We start from the raw sequence: 21,979 nt of genomic DNA on the forward strand, positions 1-21,979 counted from the left end.
ACATCATAGGAATTTCCAGAAAAAGTTCTTCGAATTATTCATAATCAGTTTTTCGGTAATTTGACGAGAAATCTACAAAACATCCTCAAAAAATGCTTTGAAATGTCCAAACAAACTATTTGATATTAGATTCTTCGGAATTTATATTTTTGCCCATCGTACCCTTCCGGCTTTAGCTACCTTCTGGATACTGGATTCGCCGTAGAGTTGGGCGACCTCGTGGTTCATTCTCCGCCGCCACACACCGTCTTCTTGCACACCGCCAAAGACGGTCCTAAATACGCGTCTCTCGCATACTCCGAGTGCTTGCAAGTTCTCCTCGAGCATTGTCCATTAGACTGGCCCAGAAAACAAAAAGTTGACTAATTCCACGGGGCACCCCCCAGGATTGTGTCTTTTGGTGAGAAAATCAATCTCTGAAAATTTCAGCTCAATCGCTTGTTGCATAAGCTGGCGCATTTGATTTGAAGTTTGTATGGGGATTTCAGCCAAAATGTATAGGAAAATACACCTCCGTCACTCATTCGATCTGGAAATTGGTTCTGATTGCTCGATTGACCTCAGAATTGCAAAAACGGCAGTTGGTATGCTACAGATCAATTTCACAGAACAATGTATGATGATTAAATGAACTTTTATATAGGTTTCGGCTGTTGCGATTCGATCAAAAAATCCAAAAATACACAAATCAGCTCCTAATAAATCAGCCGAAAATTATATAAAAGTTCATTTAATCATCATGCAATGTTCTGTGAAATTGTTCTGTAGCATACCAACTGCCGTTTTTGCAATTCTGAGGTCAATCGAGCATTCAGAACCAATTTCCATATCGAATGAGTGACGGAGGTGTATTTTCCTATACATTTTGGCTGAAATCCCCATACAAACTTCAAATCAAATGCGCCAGCTTATGCAACAAGCGATTGAGCTGAAATTTTCAGAGATTGATTTTCTCACCCAGAGACACAATTCTGGGGGGTGCCCCCTGGAATTCGGCAACATTTTTTTCTCCCCATACTAATCTGGGCCAGTCTATTGTCCATGTTTCATGTCCGTAGAGGACAACCGGTCTTATTAACGTCTTGTACATGACACATTTGGTGCGGTGGCGAATCTTTTTCGACCGCAGTTTCTTCTGGAGCCCGTTCCACAGATGATGCGCCTTTGCATTCCACGACTAACATTGTTATCAGCCGTTAGCTAGGATCCGAGGTAGACGAATTCCTCGACCACCTCGAAGGCATCCCCGTCTATCGTAACACTGCTTCCCAGGCGGCCCCTGTCGCGCTCGGTTCCGCCCACAAGCATGTACTTTGTCTTTGACGCATTCACAACCAATCCAACTTTTGTCACGTTTCAGGCGGGTGTACAGTTCTGCCACCTTTGCAAATGTTCGGCCGACAATGTCCATGTCATCCGCGAAACAAATAAATTGACTGGATCTGTTGAAAATCATACCCCGGCTGTTACACCCGGCTCTCCGCATGACACCTTTTAGCGCAATGTTGAACTACAGGCACGAAAGTTCATTCCCTTGTCTTAGTCCCCGGCGCGATTCAAACGAACCGGAGTGTTCGCTTGAAATCTTCACACAGTTTTGCACACCATCCACCGTTGCTTTGATCAGTCTGGTAAGCTTCTCAGGGAAGCTGTTCTCGTCCATAATTTTCCATAGCTCTACGCGGTCTATACTGTCGTATGCCGCCTTGAAATCAACGAACAGATGGTGCATTTTTGAAGGATTTGCCGTACAGTAAAGATCTGGTCCGTTGTCGAGCGGCCGTCAACGAAGCCGGCTTGATAATTTCCCACGAACTCGTTCACTAATGGTGACAGACGACGGAAGATGATCTGGGATATCACTTTGTAGGCGGCATTAAGGATGGTGATCGCTCGAAAGTTCTCACACTCCAGCTTGTCGCCTTTCTTGTAGATGGGGCATATAACCCCTTCCTTCCACTCCTCCGGTAACTGTTCAGTTTTCCAGATTCTGACTATCAATTTGTGCAGGCAAGTGGCTAGCTTTTCCGGGCCCATCTTGATGAGCTCAGCTCCGATACCATCCTTACCAGCTGCTTTATTGGTCTTTAGCTGTTGGATGGCATCCTTAACTTCCCTCAAGGTGGGAGCTGGTTGGCTTTCATTGTCCGCTGAACTGACGTAGTCATCTCCTCCGCTGCCTTGACTTTCACTGCCTGTACTCTCAGCGCCATTCAGATGTTCCTCGTAGTGCTGCTTCAATCTTTCGATCACCACACGTTCGTCCGTCAAGATGCTCCCATTCTTATCCCGGCACATTTCGGCTCGCGGCAAGATGCCTTTGCGGGATGCGTTGAGCTTCTGGTAGAACTTGCGTGTTTCTTGAGAACGGCACAGCTGTTCCATCTCCTCGCACTCCGTTTTTTCCAGGCGGCGTTTCTTCTCCTGAAAAAGGCGGGTCTGCTGTCTCCGCTTCCGTCTATAACATTCTGCCGGGTACCTTGCTGCGTCGTTCTGCTCCAGAATCTGTCTGCGCTCTTCGTCGAGCCAATCGTTCCATCGACTTCGTACCATATACCTGACGTTGTTCTCCGCTGCGTCATTAATGGGTACTTTGACTGTATTCCAGCAGTCCTCAAGAGGGTCCCCATCGAGTTCACCCACTTCCGGTAACGCTGCAACGCTTTTTAATATATAGACCGGTCATTGGACCTGATAGTCTGCACACCGTATCGAATGACAACGGCCAACGATGCATAAACTTCGCAACCTCCCGAGGAATGGTAGTCCGAAGAACCTTCTTTCCCCGCAAAAATATCCACAAGGCCACATGGAGATCACCTAACCAAGAAACGGAAAACCAAATCGACCACGTTCTAATCGACGGTAAATTCTTCTCCGACATCACGAATCCGATCATTACCTCGTTGCAGTATGCCTGCGCTCAAAACTCTCGACGGTATACAACACGCGTCGAAGTCGGACGCCGCGGCTTAACATTGGGCGGCTACAAGACGGTAGACTAGCCCAAGAATACGCGCAGCAGCTGGAAATGGCACTCCCAACGGAAGAGCAGCTAGGCGCAGCGTCTCTTGAAGATGGCTGGAGAGAAATTCGATCCGCCATTAGTAGCACCGCAACCGCTGCACTTGGCACGGTGCCCATGGATCAGAGAAACGACTGGTATGACGGCGAATGTAAGCAGTTAGTAGAGGAGAAGAATGCAGCATGGGCGAGATTGCTGCAATACCACACGAGGGCGAACGAGTCACGATATAAACAGGCGCGGAACAGACAAAACTCGATTTTCCGGAGGAAAAAGCGTCAGCAGGAAGATCGAGACCGTGAAGAGACGGAGCAACTGTACCGCGCTAATACCACACGAAAGTCCTTGATAGGAAGAGGTTTTAGAGAAGACAATGTGAGCCACCCACCGCGAGTTTGCATCGGTGGTGACGAAATCCAGGTGGTCGAAGAATTTGTGTACTTGGGCTCACTGGTGACTGCCGAAAATGATACCAGCGGAGAAATTCGGAGACGCATAGTGGCTGGAAATCGTACATACTTTGGACTCCGCAAGACGTTCCGATCGAATAGAGTTCGCCGCCGTACCAAACTGACAATCTACAAAACGCTCATTAGACCGGTAGTCCTCTACGGACACCTGGACAGACTACAGACCTGGACGATGCTCGTGGAGGACCAACGCGCATTTGGAGTTTTCGAAAGGAAAGTGCTACGTACCATCTATGGTGGGGTGCAGATGGTGGACGGTATGTGGAGGAGGCGAATGAACCACGAGTTGCATCAGCTGTTGGGAAAACCATCCATCGTTCACACCGCGAAAATCGGACGACTACGGTGAGCCGGGCACGTAGCCAGAATGTCGGACAGTAACCCGGTGAAAATGGTTCTCGACAACGATCAGACGGGCACAAGAGATGATGCGCGTATGCAGAGGAGACATCAGGTTGCTTCAGTCGCTCTAGGTCGTACCGCGGCGGTCGTCGGTACCGAACATTGTTGATGACGGAAAGTTTTAGACGCAGTTTAACCATCACCAGATAGTGGTCAGAGTCGATGTTATCGCCTTGATATGTCCTGACGTCGATAATGTCGGAAAAGTGTCGTCCATCAATCAGAACGTGGTCGATTTGTGATTCGGTCTGCAGTGGTGATCTCCAGGTGTACCGATACGGGAGGCTGTGTTGGAAGTAGGTGCTGCGAATGGCCATATTCTTGTAGGCGGCGAAATCAATTAGTCGTAGGCCGTTTTCGTTTGTCAGCCGGTGAGCGCTGAACTTCTCAATAGTCGGTCTAAACTCCTCCTCTTGGCCAACCTGAGCGTTCAAATCTCCTATGATGATTTTGACGTCGTGGCTTGGGCAGCTGTCGTACTCACGTTCCAACTGCGCGTAGAATGCGTCTTTATCATCATCAGTGCTTCCGGAGTGTGGACTGTGGACGTTGATTATGCTGAAGTTGAAGAACCGGCCTTTGATCCTCAACCTGCACATTCTTTCATTGATCGGCCAGCACCCGATCACGCGCCTTTGCATATCGTCCATCACTATGAAAGCTGTTCCCAGCTCGTGTGTGTTGCCGCAGCTCTGGTAGATGGTATGATTACCTCTAAACGTCCGCACCATTGATCCCTTCCAACAAACCTCCTGCAGCGCTACGATGCCGAATCCACGGTCCTTGAGCACATCGGCGAGTATGCGTGTGCTCCCGATGAAGTTGAGAGATTTGCAGTTCCACGAACCAAGTTTACAATCGCTAGTCCCTTTTCGTCGCAGTGGTTTTCGCCGATGGTTCCGGTCCGTACTCTCTTGCTGATTGTTCGTTGCGTGAGTTTTTTTTTGGCTGGCTTGCATGGCCTGACACCAAACCCCCTAAATTTGCGGAGGACCATTTCTCCCTATTTCCGGTGGACAGTTTCACTTACGATATGGCACTCAGACGATGATCAGCTGCCCCTAACATGGAGAACAGACGCTGTTGTGAGCCGATCCTGACATGAAGAACAGACGCTCAATAAGATTTGCACCTCCGGAGAGGAGCAAACCCCCTTCTTCCCTGTCAGCATACGACCATAGTTCCCACTGGGGTTGGTTACCCGAAGTTTCCTAAGGTTGCTCGTACCTCAGCCAGCATCACGGGGAGGTAGGGATAGGAGTTGCTGGGCAAGAAGCTAAGGACCGCGAGATGGGGTCTATTTTATTCCTTCAGGTACGCGAAGTACCAAGCATTTGCTCAGCTTTACCCAGCATTTGCTCAGCCAGACATATTTTGTTTATTTATGTAATCAGGACCTCACTGGCATTAATCCTGATGCGCCGGTTGGCACTTGTGCTGGGCTTGTGTACTTTGAGCGGCACACGGTCGCTTACCAGTCAACATAAATTATTTATTGCACAAGAATCGTGATAATTTCGAAAAACATTTTAAAATTTTTATGAGATAAAAATTAACAAATTGTAACCTGACAATCGAAACCCTTGTTTGATTTTGGTCGAACTTTTGATACAACATGAAACCAGCTATGATTTTGCTACAATACTTTGTACTGGATACATTGAAGAACTTAACGCCTCAGGATTTGAAATCCTACAAAGCAGTCCCGAGTAGTACACATGTTGAGAGCATCGCGCTTGAGTTTCTCACGCAGAATCACATGGTTTCGCTCATTCGCAAAAAAAGGATTTCGCTCCAAAAAGTGTCAAACCCAATCGAAGCGTATTTTATGTTTGCTTATGGATTTATTATCTATTGTTTTATGCAAAGAAGTTATTCCGATAAATTTAACGAAGAAGAACACGCAAAAATCACTCAATGATGCCAATCGTGAGTAGAATCATGGACTATTTTCTGGGCCATGAGTCTGGTGAGGTTTGCCTCGCCCTTGATTCAAATCGTGGATGAGTTTTTACCAACACTGCTCATATAAGTACACGACTCGCACTGTTGTATTATTATAGGGGAAATGTTCCGATTTCCATCTCACTGTACATATATCCATCTCATCGCTAAACAAAGATATACGGCACCAAATTCGTCGCTTCTTTTTGTCAACATGCGTGCTCACTGCTGAAAAAAATCACAAAAATAATAAACAAACCAAATTCCTTTCCATTGCTTTGTTTTTGATGGGATTGAAATAGGAGCTATGAGATGAAGTGGCGAACCGTTCCCCTAGTTATTGTCTTTATTTAGAAGGTTTTCAGCACTAGGCTTATACAACACTAGTGAAGAAAGCACGCTCGTTGTATACAACGAAGGTGAGACAGCATGAGTGACTCAGGACTAAGTGAGTTCTTCTTCTTCTTATTGGCATTACATCCCCACACTGGGACAGAGCCGCCTCGCAGCTTAGTGTAAATTAAGCACTTCCACAGTTATTAACTGCGAGGTTTCATAGCCAAGTTACCATTTTTGCATTCGTATATCATGAGGCTAGCACGATGATACTTTTATGCCCAGGGAAGTCGAGACAATTTCCAATCCGAAAATTGTATAGACCGGCACCGGGAATCGGCATGGTCTTGCTTTGTAGCCGCGCGTCTTACCACACGGCTAAGGAGGGCCCCGACTAAGAGACTAAGGGAGTGTCGGAAGGCAAAAATCCGATGAAAATCTCATGATTTCCAAGGAGATGTCCAAAATCCAAATAGAATCCATAGATTTATAAAATTTGGCTGACTCTGTGTTTTTTGAAGAATCCTCCCATCAACACTTTTCCAAAGTGATCAGCATATTTGTCTGTTATTTTGATGAAAATTTTCATTTTGCCGAGATCGTAGTATTAAATTTAGCTGAGCGTGGTTTTATAAAAGCAGTGAAATATGGAGTTTGGTAGAGAACACTGGGTTCCAGAAAAACATGAATATTATCTAAAACTTATCTTTCGGGCAGTGTATGTTCCGGAAGGTGGCAGCGTAGAAGAGCAGTGGACGGCCATCAAGAACGTCTTTATCGAAACAAGCGAGTACAGCCAGGGTGAGCTGCACACTCAGCGGAAGGAGTGGATTACGGATGCAATCTGGCGAAAAATCGAGGAGCGTAGAGAGGCGGGCACGAACCAGAGCAGCTAAATACGAGTCCCGTTAACGGTATTCGGCTCTAGATAAGGAAGTTAAACGCGGGACAAGCGAGCGTGGGTGGACTCCCTAGCAGATAAAGGGGAGGAAGCTGCAACAACTGGCAATATTCGCCTCCTCTACGATATCTCACGACGCCTGAGTGGATCAAGGATGGATCCGAGGATGCCGGTGAAAGACGCGGCATGTCAGTTGCTCACTGAAATCTGAAACGTTGGTTCGAGCACTTCGAACAACTTCTTCCAGTTACGACGCCCTACCACCATCAACATCTCGGCATAAACCACCAAGGGTGCGACGCATTACCGCATCAACTCCGAAGCTCCATCATTGCAGGAGATTGCATCAACCATCCAAAGCATGAAATTTCAGAGCTGACTCCGTGCTATCTGCGCAAATGTTGCATCAACTATTCTGCAATATCTGGGAAACCGCAACTGTTCCGGCTGACGGGATGCAAGGTGTCTTAGTGAAAAAAGGAGGATCTGGCTGTGTGCGACAATTTTCGGGGCATCATGTTACTGTGCGTTGTTCTCTAAATCGGATACATGAGAAAATAGATTCGACTCTCCGACGGCAGCAGGCAGGACTCCGCCCAGGAAGATCATGTGTGGACCATATTGTCACGCTCCGAATCATTCTGACTTGTTTCCAAGAGTCCCTCTACCTGGTATTCATTGACTACGAAAAAGCTTTCGATCGTCTGAACCAAGAAAATCTGTGGGGCGCCTTTAGACGCAAGGGAGTTCCGGGTAAAATCGTCGGCCTTATCGAAAAGCAGTACGAATATTTTACGTAAGGTACACCGGGGCAAGTTGAAACTGTTATTTCAAAGTTGAACTTTGGAGTGCTATTAAAAAATCGCCTTTTGATAAATTTTGAATCCGGTGTTTGCTAGTTCGGGCCAAACATACAAGATAAACAACCTCACCAAACTTTTTTATAAATATTTTGTATACTGAAATTACTTTTTTATATGCATCGTTTCAACTTGCCCCGCGTATCGGGGTAAGTTGAAACACTGCGCTACATACATAACTTATGTTTTTGGTCGTTCGAGATACGTTTTTAAAAAAAACTAAACAATCGACCTGTCTGCTCGAGTGAAGAAATACGAATGAATTTTATTGTTAACTAATTATTATGGAACCTAGCTGGGGAATACTTTATGCTGATACTGGCAAGAACCATCAATCATGGGCGTCGGTCGCGGCTCCAATAACACCGGTGCGGAATGTGCAAGGTGTTGGTCTCCGGTTACGTCCGGTCCAATGTGGCTAGCTTAGAGTTGGACGCTAACAGTTGCCGTTCCAGCAATTTGACTCTGGTTGCATTTACGTCCGTAACTGGCCCCTCCTTGAAGTCCGAAACGTCCTCGTTTCCGGTTGGTTTGGCACGTTGCTTCTCATGGAAAATTTTTCTGCTCATATAAAATAAAATGGCGATTATAATGGCAAGCAGGCTGACGCCTGATAAAGACATTGACGTTAGTACGACAGAGTTCATGGTTTTTCTTAGAGAATCCAGATGATGTCTATTGTTGATGTGGATTTTTTCGAAACTCATCTCAGGCTCTAGGTCTTTAATTTGGATGTCCAAACCGTCCAGTGGAACGATTGATAACTGACCTGTTTTATACCATTCTTTGTTGGTGAATTCCAACCCATCCATCGATATAGATAGTACAGTTATGGTATTCTATTAAAAATGTGCCAGTTAGAGTTCTGTTATGTATTCCACAAGAAGTAATGATCTCTTGGTTTTTGATTTGCTTGACGACCAAATGATTTGGGGTTAATGGTTTTACCACCGATACTTGGCTTACTTCCTTAAATGAGCAGTTTGCTGGTTTTCCGTTGAGAAGCATTGAGAAACAGCCATCGTTTGTCGAGTTTTGAAGGTTTTCCAAGCTACAGATGTGGTTGCGTCCTATTTCCTGGCAAGGTTTGTTGATGAAGTAGAGATTGAAATCGTTGATGATTGCTATGGTTGCCGGTACCTTCAGCGTCCTATCTTTAATTATCAAAGGTTCTAGTAAGAGAGTTTTATAGGCAAGAGTTTCGAGCGAGGGAATTTCAATTACAAAAATAATCTTAGTTTCATTATGGAAGCTGCTTATTTCAAGGAATTCGTACATTTGATCTACGGTTTCTACGTTAAGCTTTTGGGTTTCAAATTGTTGTATTATAATTTTAATTCATCAGGAGTCAAAATATCTTTGGAAATAACTCTTAATTTGGCTAGCTGTACTATTTCAAAAATGGTTCTAAAGTGATCATTTACATTATCAATTAAAATATTGGTTTTAGAATGTCTTGTAGAATTATCAAATTTTTCGCTACACCTGAACTAGTTCGTGAATCTATTAGACTTCGTTTGATTTGATCATGGTCCTTTTCTAACTGTCTGATAATTCTATTCATCCTATCTTGAAGTTGGCTATTGATTTGGACTTGTTCGTTATTTTCGTTTATCAAAATTTCGTTATTGGACTCTAACTTTCTGATATTCTCCGAAATTTTTATTAGATCATTATCGTCCAGATTGCCTGTAATTTGTTTTAGAGTAGAACTGAGAAAATTGAACAATCCTCGTCTGTTTCTATGTCTTGGCATTAGGTTGTGAAACAGAGTTTGAGTATTGCTAAATTTTGACTCAAGCATTTTGGTTATATCTGTATAATTTTCAAAACTTTTGATTCCTTGAAGGATAATTTCGAGCTTTGCAAGAATTGGTTCGTATCGTTTCAAGTCAATTGTGTGGTAAATTTGATGCTTCCCAATTTTTACAAAGGTTTTCCCAATGTCTAGTGTTAATAAACCAGGATTTCGTTGGAGATCGGTTATTTGGATGCTAGGGGAGGATCTTGCTGTAGATGAAGAGATGATCACGGCGAAAATGATGAGCGTGGTAGCCTTCATAATGTTGTCCTAAAATTAGAAAAACTTTTATTAGTGAAAATAACTAAATTTATTCTGGTTTAGTGCGATAGCTTAAAGCAAAGATGGATTATTTAGAATGGAATTTGTATAGTGATAGGGTTTAATTGGATTAGTGCTAGCAGGTCGACTATCTGGTTTGGTATCTTGATCTTGAAGATTTTATGTCTACTAAAGTAATTTTTATAGACAATTTGGATAGTTGGAATCAAGCTTTCGGGGCAAAGTATGCAATTTTGTTTTGATGGGTCCATGCATTCCCGGAAGATTCGAATCATTAACGGAACTCCAAAATTTAGTTTGGTAATGATTCGTCTATGAACTCTCGGAAAGATTTCCTCATAGGTTTCAGAATCTTCAGTGCCGATTTTCAAAATAATCTGATTGCGAAAGAAGTTAATGGGACGTTCGGTGCATTCGATGAATTCTGACACGTCAGTATCTGCCGAATGAATTGAACTTGAATCGGATGATTCTTCGTTTACATTTATTTCAGGTATTCTAGACAAAGCATCTGCCACGACATTTTGTCTCCCTGGCCGGTGTTTTATTTCAAAATCGTATTCGGATAACTGAAGTCTCCATTTTACGAGTTTTGTGTTTGGGGTTTTTAAATTTAGGGCATATGTTAAAGGCTGGTGGTCAGTATAGAGTGTGAACTTCTTACCAAAGAGATACAGGCGGAAGTATCGAGTTGCCCATACAATGGCCAACAATTCCTTTTCAATGGCCGAATAATTCTCTTCGGACTTGGTCAATGTTCTCGAGGCGTAAGCTATGGGTCTATCCGCTCCGATAGGTCCCTGCGATAGCACCGCTCCTAGGGCGAAATTGCTCGCATCCGTAGTTAAAACGAATGGCTTATCGAAGTCGGGATACTGCAAATGTTACTATGAGTCAGTAGACTTTTGCAGGTTTCAAAGGTTTTCATAAACAAAGGCGTGTGCTCTACGGATTCTCCTTTGCGTAGTTGGGCGGTTAATGGTTTCGTGATTTTGGCGAAATCAGGGACAAACCGCCTGTAGTAGCCAAGAATTCCTAAAAACCCTTTTAGTTCGGTTTGATTTTTGGAATAGGCCATTTAAGAATGGCATTGATTTTATCAGGATTTGGTTTCACACCTTGGTCGGTGACAATGTGACCAAGAAATGCTACTTCTTTCTTTAGGAATTCACTCTTATCGAGTTGAATTTTCAAGTTAACATTCTTGAGAGCTAGGAAAACTTTATTTAAGTTTTCAATGTGCTCTTGCAGAGAAGTTGAAAAGACAATTATGTCGTCCATGTACACAAGACAACATTTGCCTAATAAATTTCGTAAAACATTATCCATGACGCGCTGAAATGTTGCAGGCGCGTTCTTTAACCCAAACGGCATGCGAAGGTATTCGTATAATCCATGTTCAACGCTAAACGCCGTTTTGACACATCATCAGGATGAACTTCTACCTGATGGAAACCCGAGGTGAGGTCCAGCGTCGTGAAGTACTGACACCTACCAAGTTTGTCCAAAATCTCAGTGATATTTGGTAGCGGGTATCTGTCGTCTATTGTCTTATCGTTTAGTTTACGATAATCGACAACTAAACGCCATTTTTGTTTGCCTGAGGCATCCGCCTTTTTTGGGACAACCCAAATTGGTGAGCACCAAGGGGATGTGCTAGGCCGTATAATGCCTTGAGCTAACATTTCGTTTATTTGATCTTGTATCTCTTGCTTATGGCAATAGGGGTACCGATAGCTCTTCGCATGGGTAGGGATTTCATCCCTGGTTTCAATTTTGTGCTTGATTGCGTTAGTGAAGGTCAAGTCATTGCCTTTAATGAAGAAAACGTCCTGATATTTAGAAATAAGTTTTAGAAGTTTATCCCTTTCTTCTCCATTAAGATGATCAATACGAAGTTGATTTCTCAATTTCGGGTTAATTGGAGCGGGATCAAAGCGGCATTCATTTTTAGACGTTGTGTTCAATTTACGTTCTTCAAAATTATTCAATTCAGAGGAATTAAACAGTTTTGGGTTGCATTTCACGGTGAAATTGCAACAGTTTTTCAATAAAATGTGGGCTTTATTATGGTCAGCCCTATACAGACCTGGTACAATCATCACATCTTGTGTTAGGGGAAGAGGGTATTCGATGTAAAATCTCCATGACTAACTTTTGTATTCACAACTGCGGGACCTTCTTCGTGAGAATTGGGAGATCTCGGAAAAGAGTCAGGATATTTTCGTAACATTTGACTGGAATATTCCGGAAATTTTAATGTATTAGTGGGAGTCAATATTTCTCCTCCGAGACTCTTAAGGGACTCATATCCTATAAGGCCATCGAAAAGGAGTGGAATTTGAATAATTGGAAATCTAATACAGGTTTATTTTGGAAAATGGTCAACCTTACTTTTTGATTAATTTCATATGAACCATTAATATTGTTCACACATGTAGGTTTACACTCAAAATTTCATTTGGCAAAACTTTGGCTGGATCAATATAATTCCTGTTGGCACCTGTGTCAATGAGGAATTTTAGCTGCTTCGTTGTACTTGCACAACGATGTAGGGAAGAAAATTATTTACGTTTTGGTTTCCGCATCTGGGCCTGGTTGAAAATTTGAGTCGTCATGATATTCAACAGGATCTTCATATGGCTCATCTGTGTACTGATCGGAATTAGTGCAATATGGGAAAGTTTGGTCGGACTCATGTTGATCTTCGTGACAATTAATTCTCATGTTGCCTTGGGGTGGGTTGTTCTGTCTGAAGTTTGAGGAAGATTGGGGTTCGAATTTAATTGCGTTCTGCAATTGACCGTTATGCTGGTTCTGATTTTGAGGTTTGAAATTATTTTGATAGTATGGGCGATAATTCGGTTTGTAATTTGGTTGAGCCCTAAAATTATTTTGGTATCTATTGAAATTTCCACTTTGCTGAGGCGGGGCTCTGTTAGTGTTATTCGGAAGAAACTGAAGTTTTGGAAATTTTTCTCTCTTGCGCTGAGCAGCGTTAAATTGATCAAGCGCACGTTGATAAGCTAACAGAAGAGTAGTAGGGCATGTAGTTCTAACGAGTGTGGAATATGGCTCGACGAGGCCATCAATAAATGAATTGAGGATCATGTCTTCATAACTGCGAGAAAGGGTTTGAATATTTCTGTTCAAGTCAGGATCTAAGGCTAGCTTTGCAACAATATCCGATAATAATTCACGGCATTCGTTATAAAAGGTCGTTATATTCTTGTTGCCTTGTTTTAAATAGCAAATCTGGGTTACAAGACTAGAAAGATCTCGTTTATCACCAAAGTACTCGATAAGTACTTTTTGATAATATTCCAATCGCAAGGGTGTGTCGCGCTTCAAGAGCTTCACTGGCCTCCTCTGTTATCTTGTCCCTAATAATACTTGTCCAAAGAGGTAACACCATAGTGACATCTGCTGCTGATGGACATAATTGCTTTGCGTGATCAAGTTTTTCTTCAACGGAAGCGATCCAGGTGGCTAATGATTTTTTATCTCCTTTATATGGAACAATTAGTTTGATTGCATCTGGCACTCTAGATGGGTTAAATGAGGAAGTAGGATTGGAAGGCAATCTTACTCTAGACTCTACTTCACTTTCATAATTTGAACGGGGACGGGATGATAGAGCTTCAATGTGTAGTCTCTGTTGCTCAATTTGGGCTGTAAGAGCCTCAATTTGTTGTGTAATTTCCTCAGACATTCTCCTTGTAATCATTCACTTAATATTCACAAATATTTTATCTAACGATTTTAGGGATTTATTGTTAATTCACTTTCACTGTTTCACTTATTATCACTATTAATCGATAATGTTGTTGATAGATTCGTTTACTTACAGTTAGTTTTCCGCGATGAACCGTCGCGAGGGGGATAGGTTGATTAAGTTGATCCGCAGGCTTTCGCTTGATGAGTGCTGGATATCGTCTCGAATCTTCAATAATCCGTCGAAGATGCCTCCTGTCGGTGACGTTATTCCCACGTTCTTCCAGTTGGCGGGCGATTTCACTTTACACTTATCACAACCGAAAACTACCGGATCCTACCGACTGCGCCACTTATGTTTTGTGTCGTTCGAGATACGTTTTTAAAAAAAACTAAACAATCGACCTGTCTGCTCGAGTGAAGAAATACGAATGAATTTTATTGTTAACTAATTATTATGGAACCTAGCTGGGGAATACTTTATGCTGATACTGGCAAGAACCATCAATCATGGGCGTCGGTCGCGGCTCCAATAACACCGGTGCGGAATGTGCAAGGTGTTGGTCTCCGGTTACGTCCGGTCCAATGTGGCTAGCTTAGAGTTGGACGCTAACAGTTGTCGTTCCAGCAATTTGACTCTGGTTGCATTTACGTCCGTAACTCATACATAAGCTAATTTTTCCGAATTAAAATCATAATATATGTTCTCAGTGAGACTCGAGATGCACGAGGTTGTAAAGATGATTAAATTCGCATAAGAGTCCCATGTAATTTTTTGATTTGTTTTTTTCTAGAAATTAGCTCATAATTGTTGCCGGTTTAAGAAAAACTGATAAAATAGTGGGCTTTGTTCTAAAAATTTAAAAATCAAATCCCAAATTGTGTTGCCTCATTTTGATATTTACTAATTAAAGTCACATTGATATTGATACACTTACTCAAAAAATAAACTTAAATAGGGAGCGGGAACATTTGGGCAGCACCCCCTATTCCCGTCAACAACATTAATAACTCGACCGCGTTCCAACCAAATGGCTTGATTGTTTATTCATCACTAGATATCGACAGGAACTAACCATGTACTAAAAACAAGTAATTCGGTTGTAACGCGCTCGAGTAATGAGCGTTGCTGACGGGAATAGGGGCTACTGCCCAAATGGTTCTCTACCCTATGGTCAATTTAATTGTCCCATATCAATATATACAAATAAAGAATATTATGTAAAATTTATGGACAGATTGCATTTCGTTTCTCAATTTATCAGATTTTTTTGTATTTCTTCATGCAAAACATGTTTGAAAAATTCAATGGCAAATTACTCAAGCGGAGAAAACTGATATGAGACTCTTTTACGAATAAGGACAGTATACAACAAAGCCACAAGGGTAATTCTCTGGGACCAAATTCTAGAGAACGCACTACGCTGGAAATTTATTCTATTGATTACCTCCTACTAGTGACCACTCGGATTACTTTTCAGGATGGTTCATTATTTGGTTCACTTGAGTTGTGCGCTTGATAAGTTCGGTTGTGGCTTCTTAATAAATTCACATTAATTAACCAGCGTATCTCTCATAAACTCCTCGATTGGAGAAAGAGGGGGCTGAAGAAGTGAAAGGTGAAGTTAACGAAATGTTTACATACTCTTTGTTTTATTTTTTGAGAGCCAGTAGGTTAAGAATCTCAAAACTAAACCATGTGGTTTAAACATGACCCCTTTTCATTTTATTCTTTAGTCGAGATTGTAGGAGGGTTGCACTCATGACGGGATGGGCGGAAATTTATTAAATTTATTTTCAGCAGTTTGGACCTTTTTATAAATTTATGTTTTCCGAATGTATTTACGGACCATATTGAATTTTAGAAAAAAAAAATTTGAGGGTGACGTTTTGAATCGTTGTTTCAACTTGCCCCGTACCACACATTTCTATTTGCCCCGATGGGTTTGAATTTGAATGGAGCAATTTCAAACGATCGGAATACAAAAATTAAAACGGATCTCCCATCGATTTTTCATAATCATTATGTTTGTTCAATATTGAATGATTTCCTACCGTGAAAATTTGATGAAAACAATCTTCCAAACATCATTTTGAGACCTGTTTTATTGGCACGTCAAAAAGTTGGTTTGCAAAGGGCGAAAAATAAACATAGACAGGGATTGCTTTTTTGTAGCTGCAGTTTTCTGGGAATGGCAGTCAGAAGCACCTTTCAGGGGAGTAGTTTGTTGTAAAAAAATAATCAGGGCATTCGGTCATTTCCGATCCAATTTACAGCTTCCGTTTCAACTTACGCTGCATTTCAACTTGCCCCGGTGTACCTTACAGAGTCCTGCATTTCGGAGCTTTGTCTGACCCCATCCGGGTAGTCGCTGTAGTGAGGCAAGGATGTATTCTATCTTCGCTACTGTTCTTCATCGTAATCGACGAGATCATGGTGGGTGCGATTGACCGTGTACCAAACCGTGGGCTGCTCTGGTAGCCTATGATATTGCTCTACAAGCACAATGGCGCTCTGATATGCAGAGTGAGCTGAACGACCTGGCCGAACGTTCCTCAACGTCAACAAGACCAAATCGTTGGATGTAAACACAAACAACCCTTTCAACTTTATGGTAGCCGGGTAGGCAGTGGAAAAGGTCGAATACTTTCAATATCTTGGCAGCCAGTTAGCGTCGAACGGTGGAACCAAGATCGATATAGGATCACGGATCCAAAAGGCGTGGGTTGGTATTGCGAGTTTACGAAATGTATGGAGATTCAAACAGATAAGTCAACGCATCAAATTTCGAATATTCAACTCAAAGGTAAAATCGTGAGGCTTGTTGTGTATCAGCAGAGATTACGCAGTCCCTTGGGCTGATTGTCTCCCTAATAAAGACATAAAAAAATTGCGCAATAACTGGAAGTATTTATCAACCGATGTCCACGTTTTATAATTCGGGCCTGGTTGCCTCACAATTGGATCTTGAATGATGAGCTCCATCGACGATGCCATAAAAAATCGATATCGACAGAAATTCGAGAACGTGAAAAGGTGGGCCGGCCACTCATTACGAAAGAGCGGATACGAAATCTGCAAGCAAGCGCTGAACTTAAAGGTAGACCCAGAGGCTCGTGGTGGTGTAGCCTCAACAAGGAAATAAAGGAAGTTAACAGGAATCTGACCTGGGCCAAGGTCAAGGCCCAGGATAGAGATTTTTCACGCTGGCTCAGGATACAGGAGTGAGTGAGAGTGATTATTTTAAATAGCAGATTCCATTGTAGTCTAACAGGTAATTTATTTCAGCAATATATTGCAGCCAATTTGAAACAATCCACATTTTTGTTCATGTTTATTTATTTAAACTTTTCAACATTCTACCGAACTGGAGTGACTAGATCACACTATAGTTTTAAAATCAATGTCCTCAAGGTCTGACGTTTTTCTTGATCCAATCAGTATACATGGCAACGTTTGTGTAAACCCCCGGAACACCCGCAGTTCCGCACTTGTTAGGACCGAAGCTGACAATTCCGATCAGATAATTGTTCGATCGATCCAGCTTAGTGAATGGCCCTCCTGAATCTCCACTGCAAGTATCTTCACCCTTTACACCACCGGCGCATAGCTGCGTGTCCCGGAGAATCAATCCGGCAGGCCTGTAGGTGTTCACGCAACCTCGGAAATCTTTAACTTCCAGTTTGACTTTTAGTTTGACGTTGCTAGCAGTACCTGACGGAGAAGGAAACTGATAACAGTTAATATTACCCAAGTTATTTGACATACAACTGACCTTTTTCGGTTTGGCCCCATCCAGCGGCGTACCCCATGGTGCCAACATGATCACGCGACCGTTGAGGATCCCTATGAGGCAAACAAATCGGAGCAATGTACGACGACATGTGAACATTTCGGTTGAACCGAATCAAAGCAATATCATTGTACTGAGCCTTGTTTTGTGCATCATATTCTTCGTGAACAATGATCCGCTCTATGCCCAAATCAACCGGTGCATCCGTGCAAGTAGCGTTATCGCTTTCGCAATCGCGCTCCTTACTCAAATCCCACTCACCCAAGCGGACTCCTATCCTGTAATGGCGATCGAGAAGTTAATTTTATGATTTTCGCTTCGATAGCATTGATCACTTTCAGACACTTACACACTCCAGCTACGAGGAATGGCTTGGATACAATGGGCCGCGGTAACCGCGTATCGAGAGTTAATCAATGAGGCACCACAATGAAAGCCGGTTTTGCCGTTGGGCAAACGGTAATTGATCAAGCCAGTCCACGGGAACTCGTCCATTTCGGTTTCTTGTCCTCCGTGAATGCGGTTGCTGAAATCTACACCACATTTAGGAGGCTCCGGAAGTCCCTCATCAATGACTCCCTTGCAGCAAACCTGTTGTCATGATGTCTTGGCATAATAAATTTTGATTTGAAATCGACGCACTACTGGTTGAACCTTACCAAGTTTTTCCTCTCGGCAGTCATACCGCAGCGACTTCGAGTTATAAAATTCCTTTCCTGCGGTGTAAATACTCCTTTTTGTAGGATCTTGACCAGTGGATCGCATTCCCGTAGATAGATACATTCCCCTTGCTCACCAGCGGGATCAATACAAGGTTCATTTTCTTCTGCAAGAATTTCAGAATTTAAAAATCATTTGATTTGTAGCATTTCCGGTTTTAAGCTCACTCAAAGCATGAATTAATGATATTATTGCCAGCAAAATTAAAACTGCACTCAACCCATGCATTATTACTTCCAATCGGGGACCTTTTCGTGTACCACTGAGTATGAAGATTACTGCATCCAATAAGCAAAGAACTTGCATCCGTTCAAATACAATCCCGACTGCAAACTAAGTGATGGGCTTGGATGGATGCGTCACATTGTCATAACAAGAGCCAAAGTTATCAATAGAGCGATGCAAAACATAATCCACCGGTTAGCACCGATTATTCATGTAGCGCAATAATTCTCTTCTGATTCCAGGGGATACCTGAAACGTAACCGCGTAATCTTATCTTCTCTTCCTCTTATGACTATAATAAAAATGAGGCATAACCGAAGCCTCTCATGATTTCACTCGCAAACGGATTTTCCAATATGCAATATTTATGCTTTGTTATATTTAACATAAGTCCTTTTTTGCTTTTCTCGTACAACAAAGTTGTACCGAAAGGCTATATGATTGCCCCAAAAAAAACTTTTGATAGAAGCCCCGAAGACCCGGACATCTGAGCATCCACACTATGCTCGAAGGCGAACAGGGCTGGGCTCCTCCCGACCTGCTAAAAATGTGCCTCCCGGATAAACCGGATTTCTTATCCTCCTTGCCTCGATCCCTCAGGGACCATGGGATGCTGCGACTACTTTGGGGGGGGGGGTGTAGGGCTGTGCTCATGCACTTCTTCTAAAACTTCGGCCCCTAGCTTGGGCTAGTTCGCCGACTGGCTTGCTGAGATCCACTGCTACGTTGTCTCGATCCCTCGGCGGTCGTGCCACAAACTTCCTCACTCGAATCCTTCTGACTTCCCCCGGCGTCGAGGGTGGTCCACCAGTTCCGGTGAAGGAAATGTATGTATGTGTATGTGTGTATGTGTACATTTTTTTAGAAACACTTTTTGAAACTTAGCATTATCAGATTTACTCGCAACAAGTTGCATTCGATGGGGGATGCGGTCCGGAAATTGCATTTCGGAATTATTGAAAAATTATTGTTTCTTTTTTCCCAAGGCTCCTCCTTAGATTTTTTTTGTTATGTTTTTCCAAAAATGGTGGCAATGCATTGTAATCAATGCAAAAACATGCAAAATGATTGAAAAAATGTGATCTATTCCCCTAAAGAGCATTTTTGACCTTTCTAATGAGATTTTGACGTAAACTACGTCTAAGGGGAAGACTCGGATAAAGGGTGTAAAATGAAAATTTCAAAATTGAGGACCGTCACGAAATCATGTAAGATTTTGAACATTAGTAGCGCATTCATTTTTCTATGGATTTTTGAGATTTATATAAAAATCGATTCGGAAACTCTCTACCAACTAGGGTATCGGACCATTTTGGCAGCACCTCCTATTCCCGTCCGCAACGTGAGTTTCATTACGGCCGTCGTCCAGCGCGGTTGGCTTTTGGGCTCTCCTTTTTGTGCGGTGTTTCGCACCAGTTTGGCACAAAAAGTAGAGCCGGAGCAGTGACCGCGGTCGAAAGAAATGCGTAGTGTGTAATGCAACGTACACACCAGTCAAGCAGTTTGACGAACATTGACTCCACCCCCAAGAAAACGCTTCGGTTGCTGCTTTGTTTGAACGTATGTGAAGTTGTTCGAACAACCATTTGACAGTTGGCGGCTCGGTTGGAAAAAATTAAAACGGTTTGATTTTGGTTTGAGTTGTCGGGGGTGGAGTCAAGGTTTGCCGAACATGTTTGAGCGTTTGTAGTGAAGTTGCACAAACCCCCATATATTTTTTTGTTGGTTGGTGCTCAAGTTGGCGCTTCGGTCGTTCGTGTGTGATATTGTTGGTCGAATAAGTTGATTGTTCGTGACGCTGTTTGAAAAACCTGATGGATGTTGGAATAAACGAGAGGTTGAGTCAATGTTGGTCAAACTGCTTGACCGTGTGTACGTTCCATAACGTATAGTGAATATGTAGTGCATAAAAAATGATATACATACACTCGCATGTTTGTGCAAGCATAGGATGATCGATTGTAAGCAAGGGCAATGCAATGTGATTATGCGATAATCGCAATGTAAATGAATAAACATGTTCGGTTCAAGGATAACTTATGAAAATGATAAGCCATTTTATGATAAACTGCAAATTATTTATTATATTTTTATTATAAAACTTGCGCCAGAATCAAAAGGATTCAATCTTGATTCATGAAGTGTGAATGCACTTCAAATATTCTTATCATATGAATCAATCATGCGGGGCTTATTGTATATGGCTACACTATCGTTATACGCATAACTGCTCCATGTATAAAGGGTATCCCAGCAAACATGGGACAAATATGCGTATGACGGCAGTTCAGCTTCGGAACGCATACGTTCTTGAAACGGGCTATAGGAGTTACAATAGATTTATCACTTTCTAGCTCCCTGATGTAAGATTCTTGCAATTATATTAAAGAACTGGTTGCACGAATGTTGTATCCATAATGCCACTTTCGGACAGTGGTACCAACATAGTTATATTGTAATAAAATAACAGAGAGAGAGAGAGAGAGAGAGAGAGAGAGAGAGAGAGAGAGAGAGAGAGAGAGAGAGAGAGGGGGGGGGGAGCTGGGATGTACCTGGGGGTACTTGGGCTCCAACGGAGCAGACACAAAAACGAGGGAGACAGTCTACAGGGGATGAGCTCCCTGGGAGCCGCTCCAAAACGCAGAGGGTTACTACCCCGAACAAGGGTAGTGAGGCTGGGAAGCTGAACCCCGGCCAGGTACCTCCAAAACCGGCGGAGCAAGGACCTGGAAAGGAAAGACGGTGGTAAGAGATTACGGCAGGCTGAGAGCTCTCAGCCGCCCCATACCAGGGAAATAGAGGGCGATGACGCCTCCTGGACCCTGGTCAAGAACAAAAAGGATACCGAGGACGCTAAGGAACGAAAGGAAGACCCAGGCGAGCGTTGCAAGAAGTCTAGTGTAGGCGCCAATCGCTCCTAAGGTGATGCCCTAGTCACACGGATGTCTTGAAGGCGATGAGGAGTGACGTCAACTCGATGAGGAGTGACGTGAACTCGGCGCCGACGTATGTTGGATACGGCGTTCCCGGACGGGCGAGATGATCCTCGAGCTGAAGCGGGGCGTCTCGCTAAAGGGCGCCGCCCACAAGAAGTTGGCCGAGGAAGTCCTAGGCGAGACGGACAAATTGAGGGCACTCACGACGGAGGTGAATCTAAGGGTTAAAGAAAAGGAAAAGTCCGGCAGGGACACAGGTAGCATTGGTACGGCTATCTATATTTATTTTATTTATTTATTTATTTCGTCAACCGTCGTAGACTAGTACAAATACATATACATGTTTTTTTTCTTTCGTAATGCTATAGTAGATTATGAAATACAATAAAAAACGTAAAAAAAAAATTTTTTTTTGCTAGAGTTGTTTGTAAATATGAATATAATTTAATATAATTTAATAATATAATTTCGACAAAATTTCAGTTGAGTCAACACGTTGAGAGAATCTATACCATTTCGTCGAAAGACATTTCGTCGAATGACATTTAGTCGAATGACATTTGGTCGAA

The 21,979-nt window shown here is 42.8% G+C and overlaps 1 protein-coding gene across 1 annotated transcript in view; it reads right to left on the bottom strand.

Moving 5' to 3' along the window:
• LOC134221848 (transmembrane protease serine 9-like) overlaps nucleotides 1-18,590 on the bottom strand; it is a 42,675-nt gene extending 24,085 nt beyond the window's left edge. The window contains exons 1-5 of the mRNA XM_062701023.1: nucleotides 18,417-18,590; nucleotides 18,189-18,355; nucleotides 17,879-18,120; nucleotides 17,512-17,807; nucleotides 17,149-17,450 (exon numbers count right to left, since the gene is read on the bottom strand). Coding sequence (XP_062557007.1) covers nucleotides 17,149-17,450; nucleotides 17,512-17,807; nucleotides 17,879-18,120; nucleotides 18,189-18,355; nucleotides 18,417-18,555 — 1,146 coding nt within the window. The 5' untranslated portion in view covers nucleotides 18,556-18,590. The remainder of the gene's footprint in view (nucleotides 1-17,148; nucleotides 17,451-17,511; nucleotides 17,808-17,878; nucleotides 18,121-18,188; nucleotides 18,356-18,416) is intronic.
• Nucleotides 18,591-21,979: the final 3,389 nt, after the last annotated feature.

The sequence above is a fragment of the Armigeres subalbatus genome, chromosome 3 (assembly GCF_024139115.2).
Source record: "Armigeres subalbatus isolate Guangzhou_Male chromosome 3, GZ_Asu_2, whole genome shotgun sequence".
NCBI lineage: Eukaryota > Metazoa > Arthropoda > Insecta > Diptera > Culicidae > Armigeres > Armigeres subalbatus.